The 27,323-nt window shown below is 44.3% G+C and overlaps 1 protein-coding gene across 4 annotated transcripts in view; it reads right to left on the bottom strand.

Moving 5' to 3' along the window:
* LOC146353025 (ovostatin-like) overlaps nt 1–25,088 on the bottom strand; it is a 71,864-nt gene extending 46,776 nt beyond the window's left edge. Inside the window, exons 1-8 of one of the 4 annotated variants that reach the window (XM_084835477.1) lie at nt 24,684–25,088; nt 20,468–20,504; nt 15,078–15,257; nt 13,614–13,770; nt 12,089–12,141; nt 11,950–11,970; nt 9,698–9,881; nt 8,641–8,725 (exon numbers count right to left, since the gene is read on the bottom strand). In XM_084835477.1, the coding sequence (XP_084691603.1) occupies nt 8,641–8,725; nt 9,698–9,881; nt 11,950–11,970; nt 12,089–12,141; nt 13,614–13,737 (467 nt within the window). In that variant the 5' untranslated portion in view covers nt 13,738–13,770; nt 15,078–15,257; nt 20,468–20,504; nt 24,684–25,088. Of the gene's footprint in view, nt 1–8,640; nt 8,726–9,697; nt 9,882–11,949; nt 11,971–12,088; nt 12,142–13,613; nt 13,771–15,077; nt 15,262–20,467; nt 20,505–24,683 lie in introns of all 4 variants that reach the window. The other 3 variants (XM_084835475.1, XM_084835476.1, XM_084835478.1) reach the window with 3 other exon arrangements.
* Nucleotides 25,089–27,323: the final 2,235 nt, after the last annotated feature.

Genomic DNA, 27,323 nt, shown 5'->3' with positions numbered 1-27,323 from the left:
GTTTTTTTGGAACAATGCAGTGGGATCCTGGGGCCTGTCTTCATGGGTGATTTGCTGTGGATTGGGACTGTTTGGATGTCCTTTGGGGCAGATAACGTCATGGCTAGTTAGCAGCCACCCCGGAGCTTACCTGTGGGGAAGCCACATTTTCGCAGAGTACTTTTACTGCGTTGTTTTTCTTTAATTTGGCTCCCCTGCAGTTCAGCTGCTGTGTACCCATCCCTTCACCTTAAATTCAGTATGATCGGGTGTTCCTAGTCTTTCACCTGGCCCTGACCTTGGTAAACTAGATATCTAGAGTAGGGATGTCAGAGAATTTCTCCACGAATCTCCAGGAGGCCGAATGCCAACGCATTCGGCCCCCCGAAATTGGTGGAGAAACGGTCCGCCACCCCCCCGCCACCCCCCCGGGATGGGACTTACCTTCGGCGAATGTCCCTGGTGGCGGCAGCACCCGGCGGCGGCGGCCGGTCTTCTGACCGGCCGCCACCACTACCATTTCCAAGTAAAAAAACAAAAGCAACAACAAACATGATAGGCTATGTAAAGATTTACGTAGCCTATCACGGCTAGATTTTCAAAAAACACCGTGATAGGCTACATAAATCTTTACGTAGCCTATCACGGCTGACTTTGGAAATCTAGCCGTGATAGGCTACGTTAATCATTACGTAGCCTATAACGGGGTTTTGTGTTTTTTTTACTTTATTTTGTAATGGCAGTGGTGGCAGCCAGTTGGAAGACCGGCTGCCGCCCCCACCCCCGCCGAACCGCTGCCAGGACCCGCCGCCGGGAGGGACATTCGCCAAAGGTAAGTCCCATCCCGGGGGGGGCGGAGAATTTCACCGCCAATTTCAGGGGGCCGAATGCGTTGGCATTCGGCCTCCTGAAGATTCGAGGAGAAATTCTCCGCCATCCCTAGGAATGGGGGCAAAATTCCACTGATGGGGCGTTCTCATGGGGACCCTTCAGATGCTGTTAGGGATAATAACGTGGTAGCTGGAGGGAGCCTGGACAGGGGCAAGAAACAAGCCTCTCTCATTGGTTGAGCACCACCTACTGGGTTGATGACATCCAGTTAGAATCATAGAATCATAGAACACTAGGGTTGGAAGGGGCCTTCCAACCTCTTGAGGAAGGGACCATCGAGTCCAACCCCCTGTTCAATGCAGGAATCCAAGTCAGAGCAGCCCTGATAGATGGCTGTCCAGCCTCATCTTGAATGCCTCCAGTCTGGGAGAGCCCACTGCCTCCATAGGTAATTGTTTCCATTGTCATATTGCTCTGACAGTCAGGATTTTTTTCCTGATGTTCAGCTGGAATCTGGCTTCCTGTAACTTAAGCCCATTATTCCATGTCCTGTACTCTGGGATGATCAAGAAGAGATACTGGCCTTCCTCTCTGTGACAACCTTTCAAGTACTTGAAGAGCGCCATCATATCTCCCCTCAGTCTTCTCTTCTCAAGGCTAAACATGCCCAGTTCTTTCAGTCTCTCCTCATAGGGCTTTGTTTCCAGTCCCCTGATAATCTTTGTTGCCCTCCTCTGAACCCTCTCCAGTTGGCCTGCATCCTTCTTAAAGTGTGATGCCCAGAACTGGACACAGTACTCCAGATGAGGCCTAACCAGTTCCGAGTAGAGGGGAACTAGTACTTCCCGGGATTTGGAAGCTATGCTTCTATTAATGCAGCCCAAAATAGCGTTTGCCTTTTTTGCAGACACATCACATTGTTGGCTCATATTCAGCTTGTGATCGACAACAATTGCAAGATCCTTCTTGCTTGTAGTGTTATTGAGCCAAGTATCTCCCATCTTGTAATTGTGTGTTTGGTTTCTTTTTCGTAGGTGCAGAACTTGGCATTTATCCCTATTAAAGTTCATTCTGTTGTTTTCAGCCCAGCACTCCAGTCTTTCAAGATTACTTTGAATTTTGTTTCTGTCTTCCAAGGTATTCGCTATCCTAACCAATTTGGTGTCATCTGCAAATGTGATAAGCATTCCCTGCACCTCCTCCTCCAAGTCATTAGTAAAAATGTTGAAGAGCATTGGGCCCAAGACAGACTGCAGTACCCCGCTTGTTACTTGTTACCTCTCCCCAGTTTGAGAAGGTCCCATTGATAAGCACTCTTTGAGTCCGATTCTGTAGCCAACTGTGGATCCACCGGATTGTTGTTTCATCTAGCCCACTTTGAGCTCGTTTGCTCATCAGGAGATCATGGGGCACTTTGTCGAAAGCTTTGCTGAAGTTGAGGTATATTATGTCCACAGCATTCCCACAGTCCACAAGGGAGGTTACCTGATCAAAAAATGAGATCAGATTCATCTGGCAGGTTTTGTTCTTGACAAATCCATGTTTGCTTCGAATAATCACTGCATTGTTTTCAAGGTGCTTATAGATGGATTGCTTTATAATCTGCTCCAGAATTTTCCCAGGGATTGATTTCAGACTGACTGGTCTGTAGTTCCTGAGTTCCTCCTTTTTACCCTTTTTGAAGAAAAGGACAACATTAGCCCTCCTCCAGTTATCTGGCACTTCACCTGTCCTCCATGATTTCTCAAAGATAATAGTGGTTCTGAGAGCTCTTCTGCCAGTTCCTGTATTACTCTAGGATGCAGTTCATCTGGCCATGGAGATTTGAGCTCATTCAAAGTAATGCTGTGTTCCGGACTTCCGGTTGGAGCCAATGTCGCCCTGGCAGCATTCTGTGGAGGCTCCTCAGAATGCTATCTCAAACAGCTTTTAAAAGATTGAAAAACCTTTTTATCTTCCCCTGGAACTAACAGGGGAAGCAAGAGTACCATCTGGATGAAATCTGGGAAGAGTAGCTCATTTTGCGGAGCAGCAGAAGGGCTGGGCTCCAAGGTTAGTTTTCCAGAGCAAAGACATCAACTCAAAGCTGTTTTGAAATACCTATCGAATTAGGAGAACACAGGGCTGACGAGTTCCAAATGTCGATTTTTAGTGTTTATGGATTAAAGAATACCAACAATACTTGAGGACCTGCAAAATTTGTTTAAGGAGAAGGATGGCAACATCAAAGGGAAGGAAAAAGGGAACGGGACCACCGCTGACACCCCCCCACCTCCCTTGGCAAAGTCTTCAAGAAGTGATGGAAATATAGAGGAGCTGCTTGCTTTGATAAATAGTTTGTCTCTTCAACTGTCAGAACAGGCTAAGAGATTGGATACAATCCAAGATTCCATTACCACCCTTCAGGGGGCTGTGGACCTAATTAATACTTCTCTGCAAAAGATGGAGGCGAAAGTTAATGACCTGTAAGATTGCGTATCAGCTCAAGAGATTACAATGAAAGTTTCGTATAATATCCTGTCTACTAGAATCTCACAACTGGAAGCATTTACACGAAGAGCGAACCTGCACATTACTGGCATCAAAGAATTACCCATTGATGTAAGCCTGTCTAAATTCTTCGATAAATTCCTGCATGAATTACTTGCTTTGCCATCTGATTATTTACTTGACATTGAGCATGCATTCTCTGTTCCAAGTACGGTGTGTAGCATTAAAGGGACTGCTGTTACTGCTATAGTTCAGTTTGAAGAGTTTCTACAAAAAATTACACCCTGCGCATGGCAAGAGGGAGGGGAGATCTTCTTTGGGGGCCAAAACAAGATAACATTATGCTATTTCCAGATTACACTAAAGAAATTGCTGATAAAAGAAGGAAATTCAGTAAGGCGAGGAATCAGGCAAGACAAATGAATTTACAATTTACATAAAATACCCTGCCACATTTTGCATCCTCATTGAAGGCCAGATGAAAAAGTTTTTAAATCATGAAGTGGCGGAAGCTTGGCTTGTTGGTAAAGCACAGGAGACATCTTCTTCAGTCCCATGAGCTGGGAATGTATAAACAATTGTCGCTTGTCAGTTTGTTTGGGTTATAAGATCCGGGCAGTATGCCAGAGATGACTGTTTACATATATCTGTTTTTTTCCCTTCCATTTTCTCTTAACTCCCTTTTTTTATATATAATAGACATGATATACTGTATATAAAATTCTGGTTTGTGGGTGTATAGAAGTGTACACACTCATATATATATTTAGAAATGATACTATCTAAAATGTTGTTGTTGTTGTTGTTGTTGTTCAGTCGTTCAGTCGTGTCCGACTCTTCATGACCCCATGGACCATAGCATGCCAGGCCTTCCTGTCCTCCACTCTCTCCCGGAGTGTGCTCAAGTCCATATTCATTGCATCAGTGATGCTCTCTAGCCATCTCATCCTCTGCCGTCCCCTTCTCCTTTTGCCTTCGATCTTTCCCAGCATCAGGGTCTTTTCCAGGGAGTTTTCTCTTCGCATTAGGTGGCCAAAATATTTCAGCTTCAGCTTCAGTATCTGTCCTTCCAATGAGCACTCAGGGTTGATTTCCTTTAGGATGGACGGATTTGACCTCCTTGCAGTCCAGGGGACCTGTAAGAGTCTTCTCCAGCACCACAGTTGAAAGCATCGATTCTTCAGCGCTCAGCCTTCCTTATAGTCCAGCTCTCACAGCCATACGTTGCTACTGGGAAAACCATAGCTTTGATTATACGAACTTTTATCTAAAATATAGATAGTATAAAATATACTAGTGATTGTTGTTGATTTTGTTTTTTCTGTTATCCTTAATAAATTTCTTTATTATTATTAATTATTATTATTATTATTATTTTGAGACTATGATTAGTAATATTCCCGGTTGGTTGATTTTAGCTTTATCATTATATGTTAGCTGAAAAGCATTTTATGGCTAGGGGAAAATGTATAGCCTGTTTCTTTGCTATAAATCTGAGGATTTATACTGTTACTGAATAATAATAATATACTGTTACTGAAATAAGATGGATTACCTAGGCTGTACTGAATTGTAATATTGGCAATGGTATAATCTTTTAAGTAGAGTGAAACTTGAAGTTTATGTGTAATATGTACCTTTTTTTCTTTTTTCCTTTTCTCTTAATACTTTTTCTTGTTCCCTTTATTTTCCTGTTTATATTTCCTTTTTTGCTTTTCTGGTTGTTGCTGTGTCCTCAAGAATACTGTAATGTTGGAAACTGTAGATGGTGATTATGTTGTTGGTATTCTTTATTTCATTTATAAAGATAACAAGTAGAACAAAGTACTGAGGTGTTCCTTGACCATATGCCTATCAATCTCAAGCTGCAATCTTGCCCCTTCAGCCTGTACTTCACCTTTGCCAGGGGTGTCATAGACCCTCTTTTGGGAGAAGACTGAGCCAAAGTAGGAATTGAGCACCTCTGCCTTTTCTTTGTCGTTATCATTTTGCCATCCTTCTTTAATAGTTCAACCACCATTTCTTTCCTCTGTCTTTTACTATGCACATATCTGAAGAAAGGCTTTTTGTTGCTTTTAGCATCCCTCGCTAACCTCAGCTCGTTCTCAGCTTTAGCCTTCCTGATGCCATCCCTGCAATGCTGTGCTACCTGCCTGTATTCTTCCTTTGTTGCTTGTCCTTCGCTCCACTTCCTATATGTGTGCTTCCTCTATGTGTCCTTTCTTGTTTTCAGGTCATCTCTAAGCGTTTTGTGAAGACACATTGGCTCCTTCTGTTGTCTTCCACCTTTTTTCTCGTTGGAATTGTCTGTAATTGTGCCTTGAGAATTTCCTTTTTTAAAAACTCCCACCCATCTTAGACTCCTTTTCTCGTTAGAGTCGCTTGCCATGGGACCCTGCTTATCATTGTTCTGAGTTTATTAAAATCGGCTTTCCTAAAATCCAGGGTACGTGTTTGGCTATACTCGGCTTTTGCTTCCTTTAGAACCAAGAACTCAAGTATAACATGCTCGCTTTTCCCCAGAGTTCCTGTAACTGCTACTTTATCCACTAAGTCATCTCTGTTGGTTAGGATCAAGTCAAGGATAGCCAATCCTCTAGTTCCTTCCTCCACTTTCTGAAGGAGGAAGTTATCAGCAACATAAGTCAGGAATTTCTTGGAGGGGCCATGTTTTGCAGAATTTGTCTCCCAACAAATATTGGGGGAATTGAAGTCCCCCATTACTACTACATCATGCTTCCTTGAAACACTGGCTATTTGCTTTTCAAAAGTTTCATCCTCATCTTCTCCTTGATTGGGTGGCCAGTAGTAGACTCCGACCACCAGGTTCCTTTTATTCTTTGTTCCATTTATTTTAACCCAGATGCTCTCAATGGGGCTACCAAGCTCATCCTCCTGTATTTCTGTGCAGAGATATGTATTTTTCACATATAGTGCAACCCCACCTCCCTTTCTGTTCCTCCTGTTCTTTTTGAACAAGTTATATCCTTCAATTGCTGTATTCCAGTCATGAGAGTCATCCCACCAAGTCTCAGTTACACCAGTCAAGTCATAATTTCTCTCCTGTATTAAGAGTTCACGTTTGTTCTGTTTGTTTCCCATACTCTGGGCATTAGTATACAGACATCAAAGACGATGTGCTTCATAGTCTGGTTTTCTTTCTACATGTTTGTGAAGACTATTATTGAGCGCTATTAGAGCTGTTCTCTCTGTTGCGGTCCTTGAGCCTTCATCCGTTGTTACCCCCAACTTTACGTCTCCCTTCCCCGTAGGATTCAGTTTAAAACCCTCCTGATGAAGTTCTTCATGCTGTGGCCAAACACATTCTTCTCAGCCTTTGTGAGGTGCAACCTGTCTCTTGCCAACTGTCCATCTTCCAGGAAGTATAGCCTGTGGTCCCAGAATCCCAATCTCTCTTGTCAGCACCACCTTTGTAGCCAGTCACTCACCTGGAGTATTTTCTTTCCCCTTCTATCCCTCTTCTGACTACTGGAAGGATGGATGAGAAAACTATCTGGGCCCCAAAGTTCTTGAGTTTCCTTCCCAAAGCTTCAAAGTCTGACGTGATTTCTCCATAGCTCTGCTTTGCGGTATCATTTGTTCCCACATGGATGAGAAGAAAGGGATACCTGTCAGTGGGCTTTATGAGTGTAGGCAACCCTTCAGTCACGTCTCTAATCTGTCCTCCTGGGAGACAGCATACCTGGCAAGTCCATGGGACTTTGCGACATACTTGGGTTTCGATCCCACGCAGCAAGGAGTCTCCCACTACTATTCTCTTCTTGTTGTTGTAGGTCTTCGTTTTATTGCCTCTGCTTGACTGTCCTTCAGCCTCTTGCTCACTCTCCTGTGGGGTCCCCATGTAGTTCTTCCTCTGCAGGCTGTCCTCCAGTCTCATCCTCAAGTACCTGGAAACGATTCCATAGCTCCACAGCTTCCACTGGTGCAGAGTGGCTTCTAGTTCTTCTGCTCCTAACTGTCACCCTTTTCCAAGGAGTATCCTGTACTTCATTTTTCCTTACCTCAGCATTTTCCTCTTCTGCCTCAGCTTGCTGTTGCTCTTCTAGCTTCTGTACTTTGCTTTTCTGCTGTAGTTCCACTGCTCTGTCTAAGAACTCTTTGAGTTCTCTTATTCCCTGGAGGGTTGACACTTGCCGGTCCAGTCCTCTTACTTTTCTTCCAACAGTGTAATCAACTTGCACTTGTTGCACGTGTAGGCCATGTTGATCTCAGGCAAGAAAACAAACATTGCACAGACCTTGCTGGTCACTACCACTGGAGAGTCTCGTCCTTCCATAGCCTCTTTTCCCTTTTTCTTTCTAGCTTTCTGATTGCTCTAGAGTAGCCTGTGCCTGGTCCTCTACTCACTGGAGGTTAAAAACAGAGTCCCACTGGTATGGAAGTGTGTGTTACAAGAAAAATAAAGTAAAAAAATGTTTTGTTTTGTTTTAAAAAAATGTTAGGGGCCTCCCCCTTGACCTCTCCTGCTGAACTCCTGTTTGGTCTCCTTGTTTGCTGGCTCTGATTGCTCACTCTCTGGGAGCTTGCTTGCTTCTGTAGTCCCTAGACCAGCTAGAGCAGCTTCCTCTGCAGTGCTCAGCTGGGAGGCGGGAAACAGACTGAAACTTCCTGCCCACACAGCTGCTGGGAGTACTCAGGCCACACACACCCAACTCAGTTGGAGCTCTCAGGAGCACCTGGTGAGCTCACAGCCACTCAGAAGGAAAAGGACAGACTCCTGGCTTCCTCCAACCCATTTACCTCTTTGCCTTTGTCTCCTGTTCCACTGCAACTGCCCTAGCCAACTCCTGCTTGCTCCCCCTGTTCACTCCCTCTGGTGGCTCGCTCTCTGGGAGCTTGCTTGCTTCTGTAGTCCCTGGACCAGGTGAAGCAGCTTCCTCTGCTCTGCTCGGAGGCAGGAAACAGTTCTACTCCCCCCGCCCCCACCGAAATATGTTGCTTTCAAGCACTGTGTGACCCATTAAAAGCAGATTTTTAAGGTACACTTGGCTTTTCTTGCTTCATGTGTCCCTTGCAGACCAAAGCCGATCCCATGAAAATCCAGGTAATACTCCACAACAGAGGAATGAGAAGTGGGTAGAAGATCCCACCTGGATGAAAAATACCTCTTCCCCAACCAACATGCAGTTACCTCCTGGGTTCTAGCTGAGGTAGAATTTGGGATCCCCCCTAGTCAAGTTGCTCAGCCTTATTTCCCCAGCTCTACAATGGGAACACGAACAACCTTTTTTCAATGCTTTAGAAATTTGCAATCCAAATGTTTGAAATTTGCATGTTAAAAATGCTACCATGCTAGCTTTTCTTAGCTTCAAAACTTACCGGGCACAAATGTCTACTTTGAATTCTTCATCGAAAACAGAGAGCCTCTCTGGTGCTTTGATGTTCACCTCAAATTTTGGCAGCACTGAAAATATATGTGAATGCGATTAAGAAAGTCTTAGCTTGGCCATATAACAGATTAGATATACATTGGGGAAGAGGGTGTGTTTGGGACAAATGCTTGCACAGTGATGAAGAGGTAGGAGGGCAAAAATATTATAAGGAATGAGGAGGTGTATAATTTACTGAGGTAAATGTATCATTTACCTGTGAGGATAAAAAATGCACACACAAGTTAAATGTGAACATTGATCAAAATTTTTTTAAAAAATCCAGACACTGGAGCAGACATTGGGGGAAAATATCAAACCAGATAATTTGGGGTTCATGGTTTTGCAGTATATTTGAGCATACAGTGTCAGAGTTGTTCTGCTGTCTTCTGGTTGCAGCAGCTTCGCTCACAGCCAGTCCTTTGCCTTGATATATAGGACTACCCATGGCCTTGCGATTTGTCTACTGGTAAATTGCTTCCTCCTATCTGTTATTACTTGGACCTATTAAAACGATATATGAATGCACTAAAGGAAGGGGCAGGATCACACACATGCACCCAACCTCCATGCATATATTATAACATCTGATAGAACCCTGCATTACAACTGTATGCTGCCAGGACTCTTCCATAGGATTGGAAACCCTTCTTTTTCAGGGTTCCCATTCACATGGAGAGAGCTCTTCACCTATGACCCATCCCTCACCTTCCACATATTTATACGATATCTGAATAGGGCTACACCTGGCTTATTTACCCCAAGTAAAACTTGTTATGGGCCCAGTTTCACTTTTGGTTATATCTCATATATACAGATCTGGCAAACTTCATATGTTTATTCAACAATCAGGTGTCCACAGGTGCAGGTTCTGTAGGAGTAGGACAGTGATGATAGGAAATTTAAAGGAAAGTACTTCTCACTGGGCCAAAATACCGGTACTGATATCAAGTCAGAGTTGGATAAAAATTCTAATCCAGGTGAACTTCACTGTGGTAATCACTCACCGTATTCATTTATACTGAAAAAGTGATAGGTCTTCTTGCTTGGCGTGCCCTCACTTGATGTACTCTCAACAATAATTTGGTAGCTTCCCAGGGTTGTATCTTGGACTATTTGGAGCTCCAGTTGGAGGATGCCAAAGGAAGGTCTTTGATTCAGCCACTGAGCAATCCGATTTCCTTGAGGATCCTGGAGGGCAGGAGGAGGAAAACCATTTCATGTCCCATTTTCTTCCTTCTTTGAAACCCGCTTACTGAGATTCAGTTTACAACTGGATGATTTTATGATTCTATGATTCATAAGGTTCATCTTATGAGTAATAAGAATAGACTTATTGACATTTATTCAATGCCAGTTGGAATGCCTCACTGACAATCTGTCAGCATCTTTCAGTATCTTTATGAAAGATCATAATACAATGTAGAGTTGGACTGGGTATTGACCATACAAGAAAGAATTGCTGGAATTTTGTACCACAAGCCAGCCATCACTTCCTGCAATATGACCCATATAAACACTGTTCTTATGAAGGATAAATTTAACATCATATTTATTATTGTTTAGAAATCCTTCTAATTTTTTTTATCTAGAACCCATGTAATTTCAGCACATGATTTGGATGTCCAATTGTAATATGGATCATTTTGGCCTTTATGTCGTTTAGACATGGAAAAGGGAACCCTTAGGTGTTATCAGAGTCAACATGACCGTCGTAGTAGCTCAGAGTCTGATTAAACTATTAACGTAAAAATAGTTTTAAAATGGTCGTATTTGTCTTAGGGGCTGTTCACACAACACACTAGCCCACATTCAGTGGTTGAGTGTGGGTTGATTTGAACTGTGGGTTGTCTGTTGAACTGTGACTGTGAGTGAGTGTGTTGTCTGAATGCAGCACATTTTCTGCAGGCTGGGTTATAGTGCTATCTGAACGCAGCCAGGCTGGCTTGTTAACCATGCAGTGCGGCTGGTTAACCACCCTGAACAACTCAACAACAAATCATGGAATCTCAAGGTGGCTTGATCGAGAAAATAAGCCACACTGCATGGTTAACAAGCCACTCTGGCTGTGTTCAGACAGCACTATAACCCACAGTTCAACAAACAACCCACAGTTCAAACCAACCCAGACTCAACCACTGAGTGTGGGTTAACGTGTTGTGTAAACAGCCCCTCAGTCTGGAATAACTGATCACAGTTACACAGAGAATGTCAATACATATGGGAAGAGGCTTTTACTTCTTTGTAGCCCCCATGCATGAGGAGCAAACTTCAGAAAACAAGTGGTGGGGGTTAAACCTCCCCTCCCCACATGTAGTGGCTCTGATCCAGATTGGGGCTGCGTGCACTAACATGTGATTAAAAAACCCTGAAAGGGTCAACTGATGCTACATATTTAATGTATCATGTCATTTGACCCATGTTATCTTGACTTAATTAGATTTAGATTAGCACTTAGAGCAAAACGTTTTATGGATGACCCAACGTCTTTATGTCTGATATTCCTTGTATTTTTGTAAAATACCAGGGGCTGGGTTAAATGGTTCACATGTATAGTGGCACCCCAATTATCCACAATCAGAGGGAAGCCTGTGTTACCTGAATTCGTTATATCACCCATCTCCTCCCTTTCCATTCCCTATATAGCCTTGTAGCCTTTCCGGATGACACTCCTATGAATGTAAGCATCAGGTTATCCAAATGCCACAGGCTATCTGGATAAGACAGGCTTCACCATGGGTATATTATATTAAAAATATAAAAACAGAAAATGCATTGTTGTAATGCTACCCAAACAAAACGGCAGATTATAAAGTGAAATTAATTGCTATGGAAACATTTTCTCTCTACTACATAGTTTTTATGGAGAATTAATTTACTGAGGGAGATTCTTTTACATTTGTTCCAGCTAACAAGACTCACCGTGAGGTCATACCTTCTGGGGCCTTCTGGGCACCATCATACCTACAAGGCCTTCAGAACACAGCATTTCCCCATTTTCTTTTTTTTAAGTCAGGCTAGTGAGTTGGTGATTGGGCTGGGTCAGTGTTCATATAACATATTTATATCCAGAAAGGTTTGCTGTTGTTATGTTACATTTCCTGTTCAGCACTGTTGCTCATGAGCTGACAAGTGTGCTGCTCTGCTCAGAATGTGCTATAGCTGAGATACCAGCATGAGCAAGCTTAGACCAAGCTTGCACTGTTGATTCAGACAGCAAGACAAAAATAAACTTTAAATCACATGGTGCTGCTCTTACCTGGATGTAGATCAATGGATACTGGAGAGCAAAGGAAGACAAAGATCAACATTAGACTTGGAGGACAACAACAGAACAGACTATTATGTTTTTAAGATTTCAGATGCTTGAGAATCTACAGGCTCTCAATTATACTCACCGTTTCATTAACTGGCTTGAAATTAGTATCCAGAGCAACAACTCTAAACATCACTGAAAGGAATGGAGATATAAGAAACCCATTTAATTTTTTAAAGATTTAATATGGTAGGTTGAAAAATCACATTTCTACAGAGATTTCACTGACAGCAATATCCATGGAACACTTCTGGGCTTGCTATTGCAGAAATAGCCTCTGATAAATAACCAGCTGAAAGGATCTGGGATTGCCAATCTTAACAGTACGTACAGAATTACAAATTGAGCTCCTGATTTTTAGTATTAAAATGTGCATGTTATTACCAGCTAGTGTTATGAACAACTGTGGATCTCCTTACTTGAATCAGGAGGAGACATAAACGCACTTACCAAGAGGACTATTAACACTGCTTTACTTTCAGTAGAACATGTGTATGGATGCACATTCAAACATGCAACGTATGCCTGCTCCTGATCCGCTAAGGGGATCCACATGGAAAAGCATCCATCTCCTCAAATGGATCAGGATGCCAAGCTCCATGGAGCTGGCTTGGGGGGCAACCCCTCTGCCCTTCCTTTGCTCCAGATGTGAAGTACACTGCTCAAGCAGAAGGGCAGTTGTCCAGCCCCCATTATAAGAGGGAGGGAGATGTGCCCTTGGGCTGCCCCATGGGCATCGCAAGGGCTTGTTTTCCACTCAAAGGATGAGCACAGCAAACTGTGTTCATCCGAGGAGCTCTAGGAACTGAAGCACCTTGATACACATGGGCCTGTAGGGCAGGGAAAACATGCTCCTTCCTTGGCCATTTGCCACAGAGGCTTGTGCTGGGTGGGCTCCTCAGGCCAATTCTTCTCCCACCCTGGGCCCACTAAACGGTGACATTCCACTTCCATTTCAAAGGATCTTCAGGAAACCAGGTTCTGGCTTCAACCCCAATTCTCCCCTTGGAGGCCTCAGGCTGAAGGACATCAAGTAGCAGGCCACTGGCTTCCCTTCAGCCTAATTCCCAGTTCTGGTGCCTGAGGGCTTCTGCCTGCACACAGCTGCCAACAGTCTGAGGAAGTGTGAGGGCAGCTGTCCATAGGCAGCCTGTGTCACCTCCTAGTTTTAGGGTTGTTTAGGGGAGCTGGGAGATCATCCTAACAAAAATTTTAAAATGCCATGCCTACCTCAAGGGTGTCCCCAGTATTTAGGATCTGACCCTGACCTCCACCCTGCACCCATTTTTGCAACCAAAGCCTCTGCAAGCAGACACCTACTCTCTCTATTAAAACTGCAGGATTTGTGATGGTCAGAGGACGAGGCATCTTAAAAATCAGTGGTGACTAACAAACGTGTGCACTGATTTCTAGAAACCCAGCAGCTTGCTCAAAGACAAAGCCCATGAAGGGGGGTTGTTTGTTGTTTATTTTGCAAGAGATGCGTTTTGGAAATCTTGACTGACACTATTTGCTCACTGCAGGCCCGTGAAGGAAAGTCTTCAGTCTGTACTGTCTGCTTGGAGAGGCGGTCCTTCCCAGGGATTTATAATGCATTCTTCACATACCTTTCTGGCCAGGTTTGTAGACAGGCTTATCTGTCTGGACAAAGACAGCTGTACTTAAGTTCCGAACAGCCACAGACCTTCTTTCATAGAAGCTGATGGAAGAGCCTTTGACAGAAAGAACCATGAAAGCTAGTGGGTTAGGAGAAGCCGGAGGAACCTGTGGACAAGAACACATTTAGGAGGGGAAGAGTTAAGGGTGGCCATGTGCCCTACTTTATAGATGACAGTCCTTTATTTGAAGTCCTGTCCATCCTCTGTTTGAAGGCATCCCCTATTTGAAGGGCTGTCCAGTCCAAGCCTGGTTTTAAGATAAAGAACCCTAAGAAAGGAGAACTGGGACTTGAAATTGCCCATCAACAGTGCCTGGACAGCAGACTGAGCAAGGCACACAGGTCACAGTCTTCCTTGCTATGGTTAGATGGATTATATTCCTGATTAAATAACAGGATTTCTAAATTTGCATCTCTATATACACACACAGAGACACACACGCATATGCAAATTTTATGCAAATGCGTGTCCTCTTTTTTCTGGTGATGCATAAGTGGCCACCATATAAACAAAGTTTGCTGCCCATTTCTCTTTTCACCCTAGAAATGAACAAAAAGTGATTCTGTACCAGCTTAACTGTCTTGTTTATGCATCATGTAATCAGCAGGCAGTTCTCCCCAGTTTTAATTGGAGTCATGTGATATCCACATGCTTGATGTTTGGGCACTCTTGAAGACCTTTGGACACAATCTGGGCCATTTCCAGACTTTCAAAATGGGGAAAGGAAGAAATGGACAGGGAGAAAGGATACATTCTGTTTGGTGTATTAATTTTAACATTCCCCTTGGCTAAAATACAGACAGCTTTAGTAAGATAAGGGCTGCTAAGACAAAAGGTTGAGCTTTCACATGGAGTAAAGCATCGTTCTAGCATGTATGTGGGGAACCATTTTTTTTTAAATAAAATAGGCTTTTAGTTTTGGTTCTATTCTCGTTGGTATTTCCTGGCAAAGGAAATGTTGTGGAGCTTCGTGGATTCAACCTACCTCTCTCTTCTTCCCTGATTCACAGCTAGGCTCAAACTGACATGTTAAATTAAGCCTTTGCCTAATCTGAAACCCAACCAGAATGATTTTGGAGTGGTTCTATTTGTTCATGAAAAAAAAAAGTCATCTCTGATTTATGAAAGTTAGCGTTAGCCTCCTGTTGTTCTTTTCATTAGGGGCTGGGTCAGGATTTAACTCAGCTCCCTTAGTCCCTGCCCTTGAGGCATATGTAGACAGGGGGCCGCTGAACAGTAGAAGGGGTATTGACACCCACCCTTAGCAATGAACCTGGTGATTCCTAAGAACCCAATTCAGCCCAAATGGGATGGAAACCATTTCAAGCTATAAATTGATCTCCCTCCCTTTTTACAGGCCACTTTCCCCCTCGCTCTTCATGGCAATGCAGGATGAGGTAAGGAGGTAAGTACCGTGAAACTGACGCAATGGAAGAAGTGTTTTCTGATTACAGACACCCCCCACAGAGGGTATCTTTCAGTGTTGTACTCCAGCGTAAGATTCACGGAGACTGTCTCATTGAGGTTCTGGAGTTCTATGCAGGCTTCATTTGAAGTGCCACTCTGCACTACTGCAGGAACTACCAGGATGTACTGCCTGCAATAATAACAACAGAATCTATCATGGCATGCAGTTTAAAAGAACGCAGACAATTAGGATGGAATTTTCAGAAATGTAATTATATTATATACATAGATTTTGTCCCTAAAATGGGACTCAAAAATTGCAGTCATACACTGGGTTTCCATGACACGACAACCCACCATGGGCAGATAGCTATGGTTGGTTCTTGTGCTGTTCGAACCCGGAGTGTTTTCTGCAGGGTGGTTTATTTTTCGTCAACAAGATACACCAAGAACCCATGGTTTGTAGTAGGGAGAAACTCCTTCCCCCCATTTCCCTTTCCCCCTCCTCACTCCTCAAGGGGGCGCAAGGGGGGGAGGCAGGGAGGAGGGGGAGGAGGCTCATTAGGGCTAAAGCACAACTATCTCTCCCCTAATCCCCCCTCCCCTTTGCCCCCCCTTGAGGAGTGAGGAGGGGGAAAGGGAGGGGGAAGGAGTTGTCTTTTGAAATTTGACACTGTCATGACAGCAAGGACTAAGCCATGTGCTTGTTAATTGGTGCTGTCTCTTTAAATGAAAAGTGGGATGAGCCTAGGGATCATTTACATACAGTGGGACATACAGTGGGATGTGTCTGGGGGAGGAGAACTCAAAGGAGTGTCTGGAAAGCTGCAACTTCCTTCCTGTCAAAAGAATGAGTCATCATAAGACTGCAATACCAACTCTGACCAGTGCAATGATGTTAGGGGTGGCACAAAATAGCCAATTCCACAAAACAGCCACCATGCTTCAGAAATCTGAATCTGAAGCTTGCCTTGTTGTGGCGAAGGGGCTTGCGTAACTCAGTGAAGCCATAAGCTATGCCGTGCAGGGCCACCCAAGACGGACCGGTCATGGCGGAGGAGAGTTCTGACCAAATGTGGTCCACTGGAGAAGGAAATGGCAGCCCACTCCAGTATGGAGTTTCCAGTTTCTCCAGCCAAGAAAACCCCATGGAACGTATCACAAGGCTAAAAGAGATGATGCTGGAAGATGAGCCCCTCAGGTCAGAAGGTGTCCAATATACTACTGGGGAAGAGCAGAGGGAATTTCCAAGTAGCGCCAGAAAGAGTGAAGCGGCTGGGCCAAAGCCGAAAGGACACTCGGCTGTAGATGTGCCTGGTGGTGAAAAGAAAGTCTGATGCTGTAAAGAACAATATTGTTTAGGAACCTGGAATGTAAGATCAATGAATCAAGGTAAGCTGGAGGTGGTCAAACATGAGATGGCAAGATTGAACATCGACATCTTGGGAATCAGCAAACTAAAATGGACAAGCATGGGTGAATTTAATTCAGGTGACCATTATATCTACTACTGTGGGCAAGATCCCTTAGAAGAAATGGAGTAGCACTCATAGTCAACAAAAGGGTGGGAAAAGCAGTACTAGGGTACAATCTCAAAAATGATAGAATGATCTCAGTATGAATCCAAGGCAAATCATTCAACACCACAGTAATTCAAGTCTATGCCCCAACCACTGAGGCCGAAGAAGCTGAGGTTGATCGGTTCTATGAAGACCTACAACACCTTGTAGAACTAACACAAAAAAAAGATGTCCTCTTCATCATAGGGGATTGGAATGCTAAAGCAGGAAGTCAGGAAATCACCAGGATAACAGGCAAGCATGGCCTTGGTGTACAAAATGAAGCAGGACAAAGGCTAATAGAGTTTTGCCAAGAGAACACGCTGATCATAGCAAACAGTCTTTTCCAACAGCACAAGAGGCGACTCTACACATGGACATCACCAGATGGTCAATATCGAAATCAGATTGATTATGTCCTTTGCAGCCAAAGATGGAGAAGCTCTATACACTCAGTAAAAACAAGACCTGGAGCTGACTGTGGCTCAGATCATGAGCTTCTTATTGCAAAATTTCGGCTTAAATTGAAGAAAATAGGGAAAACCACTAAACCATTCAGGTATGACCTAAATCATATCCCCTATGAATAAGGGATATGATTTATACAGTAAAGGGATATGATTTATATATTCCTCACCTCATACAGTGGAGGTGAGGAATAGATTTAAGGGATTAGACCTGATAGACAGAGTGCTTGAGGAACTATGGACGGAGGTCCGTAACATTGTTCAGGAGGCAGCAACTCAATCCATCCCAAAGAAAAAGAAATGCAAGAAAGCAAAGTGGTTGTCTGATGAGGCTTTAAGTAGCTGAGGAAAGAAGGGAAGCAAAAAGCAAGGGAGAAAGGGGAAGATATACCCAACTGAATACAGATTTCCAGAGAATAGCAAGGAGAGACAAGAAGGCCTTCTTAAATGAACAATGCAAAGAAATTGAAGAAAACAATAGAATGGGAAAGACTAGAGATCTCTTCAAGAAAATTGGAGATCTCAAAGGAATGTTTTGTGCAAAGACGGGCATGATAAAGGACAAAGAAGGCAGGGACCTCACAGAAGCAGATGAGATTAAGAAGAGGTGGAAAGAATACACAGAAGAACGATACAGGAAAGATCTTAATGTCCCTGATAGCCATGATAGTGCGCTCACTGAACTTGAGCCGGACATCCTAGAGAGTGAAGTCAAATGGGCCTTAGGAAGCATTACTAACAACAAAGCTAGCGGAGATGACAGTATGCCAACTGAGCTATTTAAGATCCTAAAAGATTAGGCTTTTAAAGTGCTGCACTCAATATGTGTGAGTGCACACACTCACACATATTGGAACACTCAACAATGGCCACAAGACTGGAAAAGGTCAGTTTACATTCCAATTCCAAAGAAGGGCAACGCCAAAGCGTGTTCAAACTACTGTACAATTGCACTCATTTCACATGCCAGCAAGGTTATGCTCAAAATCCGACAAGCTAGGCTTCAGCAGTATGTGAACCGAGAACTACCGGAAGTACAAGCTGGGTTTCGAAGAGGCAGAGGAGAGATCAAACTAGAGATCAAATCGCCAACATTCGCTGGATCATGGAGAAAGCAAGAGAATTCAAGAAAAACATCTATTTCTGCTTCATTGACTACGCTAAAGCCTTTGACTGTGTGGATCACAACAAACTCTGGCAAATTCTGAAAGAGATGGGAGTACCAGACCACCTTACCTGTCTCCTGAGAAACCTGTACGAGGGTCAAGAAGCAACAGTAAGAACCAGACATGGAACAACCGAGTGGTTCAAAATTGGGAAAGGAGTACGACAAGGCTGCATATTGTTGCCCTGCTTATTTATATGCAGAGTACATCATGAGAAACGCCGGGTTGGATGAATCACAGGTCGGAATTAAGATTGCTGGGAGAATTATCAACAACCTCAGATACGCAGACGATACCACCCTAATGGCAGAAAGCGAAGAGGATCTAAAGAGCCTCTTGTTGAGGGTGAAAGTGGAGAGTGCAAAAGCTGGTTTGAAACTCAACATTAAAAAAACGAAGATCATGGCATCTGGCCCCATCACTTCCTGGCATATTGAAAGGGAAGAAATGGAAGTAGTGACAGATTTTATTTTCTTGGGCTCCAAGATCACCGCAGACGGTGACTGTAGCCATGAAATTAAAAGACGCTTGCTCCTTGGGAGGAAAGTTATGGCACACCTAGACAGCATAGTAAGAAGCAGAGACATCACCTTGCCAACAAAGGTTCGTATAATCAAAGCTATGGTTTTCCCAGTAGCAACGTATGGCTGTAAGAGCTGGACTATAAGGAAGGCTGAGCGCCAAAGAATCGATGCTTTTGAACTGTGGTGCTGGAGAAGACTCTTACGAGTCCCCTGGACTGCAAGGAGGTCAAATCAGTCCATCCTAAAGGAAATCAACCCTGACTGCTCATTGGAAGGACAGATACTGAAGCTGAAATATTTTGGCCACCTAATACGAAGAGAAAACTCCCTGGAAAAGACTCTGATGCTGGGAAAGACCGAAGGCAAAAGGAGAAGGGGACGGCAGAGGATGAGATGGCTAGATAGCATCACCGATGCAATGAATATGGACTTGAGCACACTCCAGGAGAGAGCGCAGGACAGGAAGGCCTGGCATGCTATGGTCCATGGGGTCACGAAGAGTCGGACATGACTGAACGACTGAACAACAACAACTTTCTTTTACTATTATTCCTCCCCCCACCTCTCACAACTGCGCGCAAATTAGCCTATATGCAGCCTCATCTTGTCCATTTCCTTGTACCTTACCTAGTCTACTTTGCTGCTTCCTTTGACAGCTGAAACATACAAGGAAATTGGCAAGACAAAGCTACACATATCAGGCAGCAGTAAGGGCACACTTGCAAAAGACTGACAAGACGAAGAAGATGGCGACATTGTGATCCCAACTGAGCATTTTGAGGCACTGAAAAAAAGGCAGGGAATGAAAAGGGTTAGCGATCATAGTGGGGAGGGGGAAGCAAAACAGTTTTTGCTGCAAAGGCCCTTGGGATACATGCCAGAACCAGCTGGAGGTCTGAGGGGGAAGCGGGGGCAGGGGAACAAGCCACGGCAAGCCCAATCATCTGCCAGGCATTCTGTAGGTTGTTCCAGGAACAACAACCCACTGTGGCTTATTCGCAGGGTGGCTTAGCGTGACATGAGAACCTGCCCAGTGACATGAGCCAAAGGCCATATTTACTTGGTATTTGTCAAGGGCTCCTTGGAGGCCTCTCTCAGTCTAATCCAGTAGCCAAGTCCAGACACAGACAAAGGGATTCTTTTCAAAGCTTTATTCCTCTTTTACAACTTAACAATTCTACTGTTAGCAACTAGATATGAGCAACAGAGTACCTATGCCCTAAGTTGGAACAGTTGGTCCCCGTTTGAAAGGGAATCACTGGCAGACCCTGAACTTACGGGCTAGGGAGAGTCCCTCCCCTTTTCCCTTGGATCCTTTGGGCGCAACCGTTGTTTGCGCGCCAACCGGGCACTACGCCTCCTTTCCGCACCCTCCATTTGGCGCTGCTCCCTGCGTCGGCGTCGCGTGTCCAGCAAGTCTGCTTCCTGCGCTCTGTCACTCCCAGGACTGCTATCTAAGCTAGGAATGCCAGTGGGAGGAATCTCTGCCAGCTGTTGGCCCTGGGAAAGATGAGCGTGCTCCTCTCCCAGGAGTGGCTCCTCTTCCTCAAAATCAGAACTACTCTAAGATTCTATGGGCTCAGTGTCCACCCTGACAGTATTTAAAAAAAAATATTGTGAGTTTCAACAAACGAAAAGAAAACAAAAACAAACCCAAAACAAATTTGCAAGTATAATTACATGCCTTAAAAGCCTCAGTTCCAAATATTACGATATTCTAAAAACAGAAAAAAAAGAATAAAGAAGGAATGGATTATACTTAAAATTCAGTTAAAGCAGACCAAATATCCAAATATCAGTCCATTTGCAACTGATGCCTATATACCACTCTTTCAAATGTTGCTAGTGTTGTTAGGTCTTCAATCTATTGCATTACAGGCTGTGTGCTTTTATCCTTCCAGTGTTGTAATATCAGTCTTTTAGCAGTCAAGGGCACACAAAAAAAACATTTACACTGATCGTGTGTTAGATCCCCCAAAAGCAGGTAAATAATTTAAAAGAACATGTATGTCAGTAAATATTAAAGAACTTTCCAGTACAAAGTTTATCCATGTGATGACTTCAACCCAAAAGGAGGCCACTATCAGACATTTCCAAAACATATGAATAAAAGAAGCATTGGCTGTATTACACCTCCAACAATTAGCTGATTTAGACAAGGCTTTGTTAAAAAGACATTGTGGTGTCCAGTAAACCCGAGACAAAAGTTTTTGCTGGATAAGGCATAACCAAAGGTCGACAGACATATCAGATACAGATGCTATGACAGCAGTCCATTGATTAGGCAAAATAGGGCAGTCCAATTCCCTATTCAATTCCTGAAGACCCTGTGTATCATACTTATTCACGGATAAGTATTTATAAACATGAGTTGTGAGTCGACGTACCTGGTCAGCTTCAATAAGTGTTTCCTATAGCAAAGGGGACTCCTACTTGGTGTCCCTTCCCCACTGTGGGCAGAGGTTAATGACTGAAAAAGGAGCTCACATTTATTTGAATTAAAGGGACAAATAAAAGAGCTCATCAGTGGGGTGAAGTGATACAGAAGCATGAGAGCCCGACACCCACTCCTGATCTCACCTGCCCAAGGCAAGGACGAGATGGGGTTCCCCCCTTTCCACACACAGAAAGTTGACCGAACCAGCTGTTCAGTTTTACTTTGACACTGACAATGGCACAGTGTCCTTCTGGGATCAGTGGGCTGACTTGGGAGGGGGGGACATAGGTCTGTCCTCCCACGTCCTGTGGCTGCTCCCTGCCCCTCTAATGGAGAGCCAGCCCAGCCCCAGGCAGAATCTAGGAGCCAAGCTATGAGTGAAGAACCAGAGACACACGTAGTAGATAGAACACTGTGATTCCTGGCAAATACTATGGAGTAGCTACCACCGTCTGGTTTTCTGCTCAAACTCACAAAAGGCCCGTTCAGATTATTACATTTCTTCATGTCATTGCATCGTATGGGGACAAGTTAATGTGAATCTGGTAGTACACATGGTGACCTGCAGCCAACTCCATAATCAGAGCTGCTGGGGTAAAGTGGAGATTACTTGGATTTGTTTTTGCAAATCTGCTTTTCTTGGCACCTCCTCTCATTCCAATTCCGTCAACACAGTCCTCGTTGATGGCAAGCCCGTAATACTGTTTGTTGCAGATCTTCTTTGAAGACACAGAGCAATACAGCTGAAGAAGGTTATGTGACTTTCTGCACTTGACTTGCGGGAATGAACTAGCACAAGAACTTCCACCAAAGTGCACTTCACCCCGAGTCTCTCTGTGTGTGTTTTAAAATGGAAATTTCAGCAATGAGTAGTATCAACTCACTGATGGTAATCCTGATTTTACTACCAACTCCACTCCTTCAAGAAGTGTCCTAGCGTTCCTCAACTCATGCATTAAAAGGGAAAACTGGAGTCTGTCTGACTGGAGCCAGAATTTGGCTTGTGGGACATGATCCATGATCCTTCAGAAGGAGAGGGGAAAGAGAGGTTTTGTGCAAGAGGAAAGGACATTTAAAGCTTCTATTGTAGTAACAAGCCACAGTTTTCCATTTCATCTGAATATGGGAAACTGTGTTTTCAACAAACCATGGTTAGTTAACAAACCAAGATAACAAATTGCAGTTCATTACAAACCATGATTGGAAGTTTGACATCTCCTCCCTTCACACATGGAGGAAGGAAGAGGGTAAGAGCCTGAGGCTCACTACAGCTCTTGCATGTAATAACAAAGCATGGCTTGTTGTTATGTCTGAAGTGGGCTGGTGTCTCCCTGCCTTGAAGTAAACCCAGGAAATTTCAAACAATTAAACACTATGAAATCGGGCATTACAAAACACCAAAAATGTAAAATACTACCATTTGCTTTTGAACAGTGGTTCAGTCACTTCCCTTTACACACCAAAGCCCTATTAGAGCATTAGTGAACTACCATTCAGTGAGGAGCGGGAGGGGGGCTGTGTGTGCCCGGCCCAGCATCTCTGGTCCTTGCACTCCCAGCCTTTGTGCTCTCAGTGCAGAGGTCTGAAGGGAGACTCTAAAAGCCAAAACAGGCATTATTGTAAAGATGTACTTTTTTTCTGTACTCCTCTAGAAGAAGCACCTCGCTTGGGGATAGGGGGCTTTACTCCTTTCTCTTTCTCCTGCAATCCTGACCTGGATTGGGGGCTCCAGAGGCGCAATTTATATTGCCAAATAGACTGATTCACTAAAGCAAATGGGTCACTATTTGGCAGTATGAATTGCAGGTGCGCAGGCCCCAATCTGGACCACAGTAGTAGTGGTGGATTAAAGCCCCCCCAACCCCCATCCTGGGTCTTGATCTGGATCAGGCCCCTAGTGCTAGAGTAACACAGAAAAAAAGTAATGCCCCTTTTGGGTATAAACACGCTCAGCTGTAAGTGCTTCGAATCCTCCCTCTGATTTGGAACCCTTTGCTACTGCACTGGATATGTAAAGGTCTGAAGCTCAGTTCCTTGGGGACAAGGAACTAATGTGCCTTGCTTTAGTGAATAGTACTTAGGTAAGATAGGTAATTGCTTTTGGATGTTGTCTATTTTACAAAATCTAGCCTCCAACTTTGGCGTAAAACCTGCTGGAATCACTGCGGGATGTCATAACTCTATCCTGTGTCCTTTATCTCTTTCTGCAGTATTGACCACGTTTATTTTCCTTCAGTATCTGGCTACAATCCTAAACATAGTTCCTTCAGTAAACTCTTGTGAAATCGCGGGGAGGCTTATCAGTAAACATGGTTAAGAGAGGATTTATTCTAGTTTAGCCCCATTTTGCAACTCTGTGAAATAAACACCCTTCCTCCATCCTGACATTAAAATGTGATTGCCTTTTTGTTGGGGAGTTCACCCTTTTGATTTCCTTCTCAAGACTGAAGTTGCATCTGGGCCACAAACTCATGGTGCCAGTGACTCATTGCAGCTCTGCTTCCACCTGCTGTTGCCTCTTGATTTTGATGAATTGTCCCTGCCCTAATAAGCTGTGCACTCCTCAGGGTGGAGACTCAAGTCTTCTCTTTATTTGTAGCAAGGAGAACTACCCTTCAAACAGGGCCCTGGCCATATCTCTAAATCTTGATAACAGTTCCTCAAGCTGACTTACAGCTGTTTTTAAAACTGCATTTTGGGCTACCTCTGCCAATAATCTGTCCTGCTGCCCCTCTTCAAGAGAACAAGAATCCTTGTTCTGATCTTAGACACTGCAGCAAACCTAACTGACCTATAAAGTTTTTAAAATGGTAATATCTAGAGGAGCTGAGCATGCTCTGGGAGAGAGCGGAGGACAGGAAGGCCTGGCGTGCTATGGTCCATGGGGTCATGAAGAGTCGGACACAACTTATGACTGAACAACAACAACAACAAGAGGGGCTGAGAGAAAGGCACTTGCTTTAAGTGTGCAGTTTCCTAAGTCTGCTATGTTGCGTTGTATTGTGTTTTTATTGTTTCCCCTGGGTTGCATTTCTAAGCAGAGTCCTCTCTTCTTGTAATCTGAAAAGCCACATACACACTGATGGTTCTACGTAGTAATGACAACAACAGTTTGTGCTTTTTTAATCTGGTAGTTTTATGGTTCAATGATGTAAACAGCCTTGGGCACTTTAGAATTAACACAGAAAGGTAGAACATAAATAACTTAAATATACAAACAAACCCACACAGTGAATTCATGGGTGAGAGATAAAGTTTGAACTGGGGACTTTGAGGCACATAGCTCATACACTCTGGGCCACCACAGCACATCACTTACCATTCATCCTAAGAAACATCTGCCTGTTAATGCAGCCCTGCACTTAATGAACTATCACCTGAGTTAGCTTTTAGCTATTGCCACCACTAGGCTTTTGAATCCCAAACAAGAGGATATTGTACATAGATACAAGTACTTACGGCTTTGGAGTTTCTGCAGTGCTTACATGAAAGAGGAGGGCCACAAGGAAAACCCAGGAGCCCATCTCTGCTCTGCTGTGGGAACTATGAACGAGGACCGAGCCCCCTGTCTTTTAAGCCGCTTTCAAGAACTTGCTCCTCCTCTTCCTCCTCCACCTTTTCCTCTAAAACTGAATAGTTGGTGTAGTGAACAAGATTTGCATGCTGTCATCCACTTCCTTCTTCTCTGGGTTTTTATGCTGCCTCTTGCAGTGATTTCAGGAGATTCCTGTATTGCAGAGATGCTTGCTTCTCTCCCAGGTACGTCACACCTATCTGCATTCTTTGCTAAAGTTGCTGAATGCTTCAGTGACTCATGCCCAGCTTTTGTTCTGCTGCTGCTGTCATGAGAAGTACAGAGGAGCCAAATTACACAAAACACGGTGTGCCTGCTTTGTCGGAGGACACAAAAAAATACCAAGACCCCATTACATTTTAATTGATTTACTTTTCCGAGTCCAATGGCCTTTCCTCTCTGGGCAGCCAATGCTATTTTGTTATCATGACGTTAAAGATTAAAAGTCTTTATCGTTAGGCCTTCCAGTGGTATCTGAGCCAGGATTTGTCCAAGTTATGGGGTGGACCCTGCCCCTTGGTCAGCTCATAATCATAATGGTGTATTATTTATTATGTGACATACTTAAAATGACTAGGCCCTGTACAAGAATTAAAAACAATACAGGCCCTGCCTGCAAACTTACAATCTCAAGATAAAGAGCGGGTTTGCACAATCATGGAGGGAAAATGAGCCACAGTGGCTTTATTCTCACCCCACGTGTGCCAGTTCCAAGCCACCGAATTTGCATAATTACCCTTGCCAGGCACGGGTTGCCGTGATGTCCAAACCCAGCAAGGGTGGGTGGCTGGGGTACAAACCCCATGGGTTTCAGGGTAAACCCACCCACCCTCACCAGGTTCGGACATCATGACAACATGTGCCCAGCAGGGCTAATTTAGGCAGCTCATGACTGACACGTACAGGGAGGAAAACTAAGCCACTGTGGCTTATTTTCCCTCTGTGATTGTGAGAACCTGGTCAAAGACACACACATCAGGAAAGGTAGGAAAGTAAAGGAAAAAGGGAAATAATTGGGCTCAGAAAACCAAACTATTTTCTCCCAAACTTGCAAAATAGCTGGATTTATTCCAGGCTGAATCCTCAGCCAGACTGGACCCTCCTGTGCCCACAATGATGCTTTGGCTGCTGGTTCTGGTGGCGGCAGCAGCAGTGGGATTTCTCCCTTACACACAACTGGTCTGGCAATCATAGAATCATAGAATAGTGCGGTTGGGAGGGGCCTACAAGACCATCAAGTCCAACCCCCTGCTCAGTGCAGGAATCCAAGTCAGAGCATCCTGAGAGGTGGCTGTCCAGCCTCGTCTTGAATGCCTCCAGTGTGGGAGAGCCCACCACCTCCCTAGGCAGGAGACCTCAAATGTGTACAGCACAGGGCTACTGAGGATGTCAGTAGCCCTTGGGATATCTATGTCACTGTGCTTTATTGCACCTGGCAAGTTCCTGTGCCAGCGGGAATGTAGTTGAATTGTGCTGTGGCTTGGATAAAAATCTGAGATAAAGAAAAATTATAGGTTGTAACACTCACCTCATATTTTAAGCGAGCATTATGAGCCCCCAAGCTTCTTATTTTAAGTGTGAGTTTCAACATCACCAATTTTAACCTGCACCCAAAATGCCAGCAGAGTTTCTTCCTTCTAGGCAGTGACCCATAACCCCTCCTGCCAGGAGGCTAGAAGCGTGAGCACGTCCCCATAGTTCCACTGCAGGGTTGGGAATCACGATGGAACGTGTTTTCAGAGGAGTTTCCCCCTCCATAGGTCACTCTGAGGGAGAGCAGCAAAACTGGTAGAGATGCATTCTCTATATTCAAGAGTCAGAGATTCCAGAGAGAGGACTGATCCACAGAAAGTTTCAGAGGCCTGCCCTTGGATATTTTTTCAGGATTAAGGCTGTTAACTCTATGGATCCTTTCTTGCATATAAGTTCCATGGAATAAAGTAGGACATACATCTGGGTATACTTGCAGGCTGCACATTGGGGGTGCGGGAGAGGAAACTCTTTTGAAAGCACAGGGTTTCTGGTTTCTTTTTTTTGTCCTTCATAATAACTATAGCAAGTTAGTGAACACAACGCAATTGCCCATTTTGTAAGCAATGGGGTTTTTGTCTCAGAACTGATCCCTATCTGTATGCCCCCCCTCCACCCCACCCTTAGAATTTCCAGAGCGGGGAGAGCAGGGGCCAGCTTGTTGGCCCCCGCCCACTGCTGTGCTTCTTCAGCTGTCTACACAGCCCCCGCCCCCGTGTTATGGGGTGCCTGTCTGCAGTGGGGAACCAACTCTCCTTGTGTAGGCTTCCGGTGCAATTGAGAATCCTGGAAAATAAGGGCTCTGAATCACGTGGGGATCCCGCACAAGAAGAGAAGGCTCCATGCTGCAGACTTTACGCCTCTAGCACATGGGGGGTTGCAGGGATGAGGGACAAGGATGCAAGGGGGAGGGTCAGTGGGCTTGTCCTGCCCTCCCCCTCCCCTGATTTGGATCTCACAGGGGTGAATTCCTGAATAGGGCCTTAGGTTGCAAC

Source organism: Heloderma suspectum, chromosome 2 (genome assembly GCF_057233095.1).
Source record: "Heloderma suspectum isolate Gila_16-S chromosome 2, 16-S_ref, whole genome shotgun sequence".
NCBI lineage: Eukaryota > Metazoa > Chordata > Lepidosauria > Squamata > Helodermatidae > Heloderma > Heloderma suspectum.
This window is presented reverse-complemented; position numbering and strand designations above follow the sequence as displayed.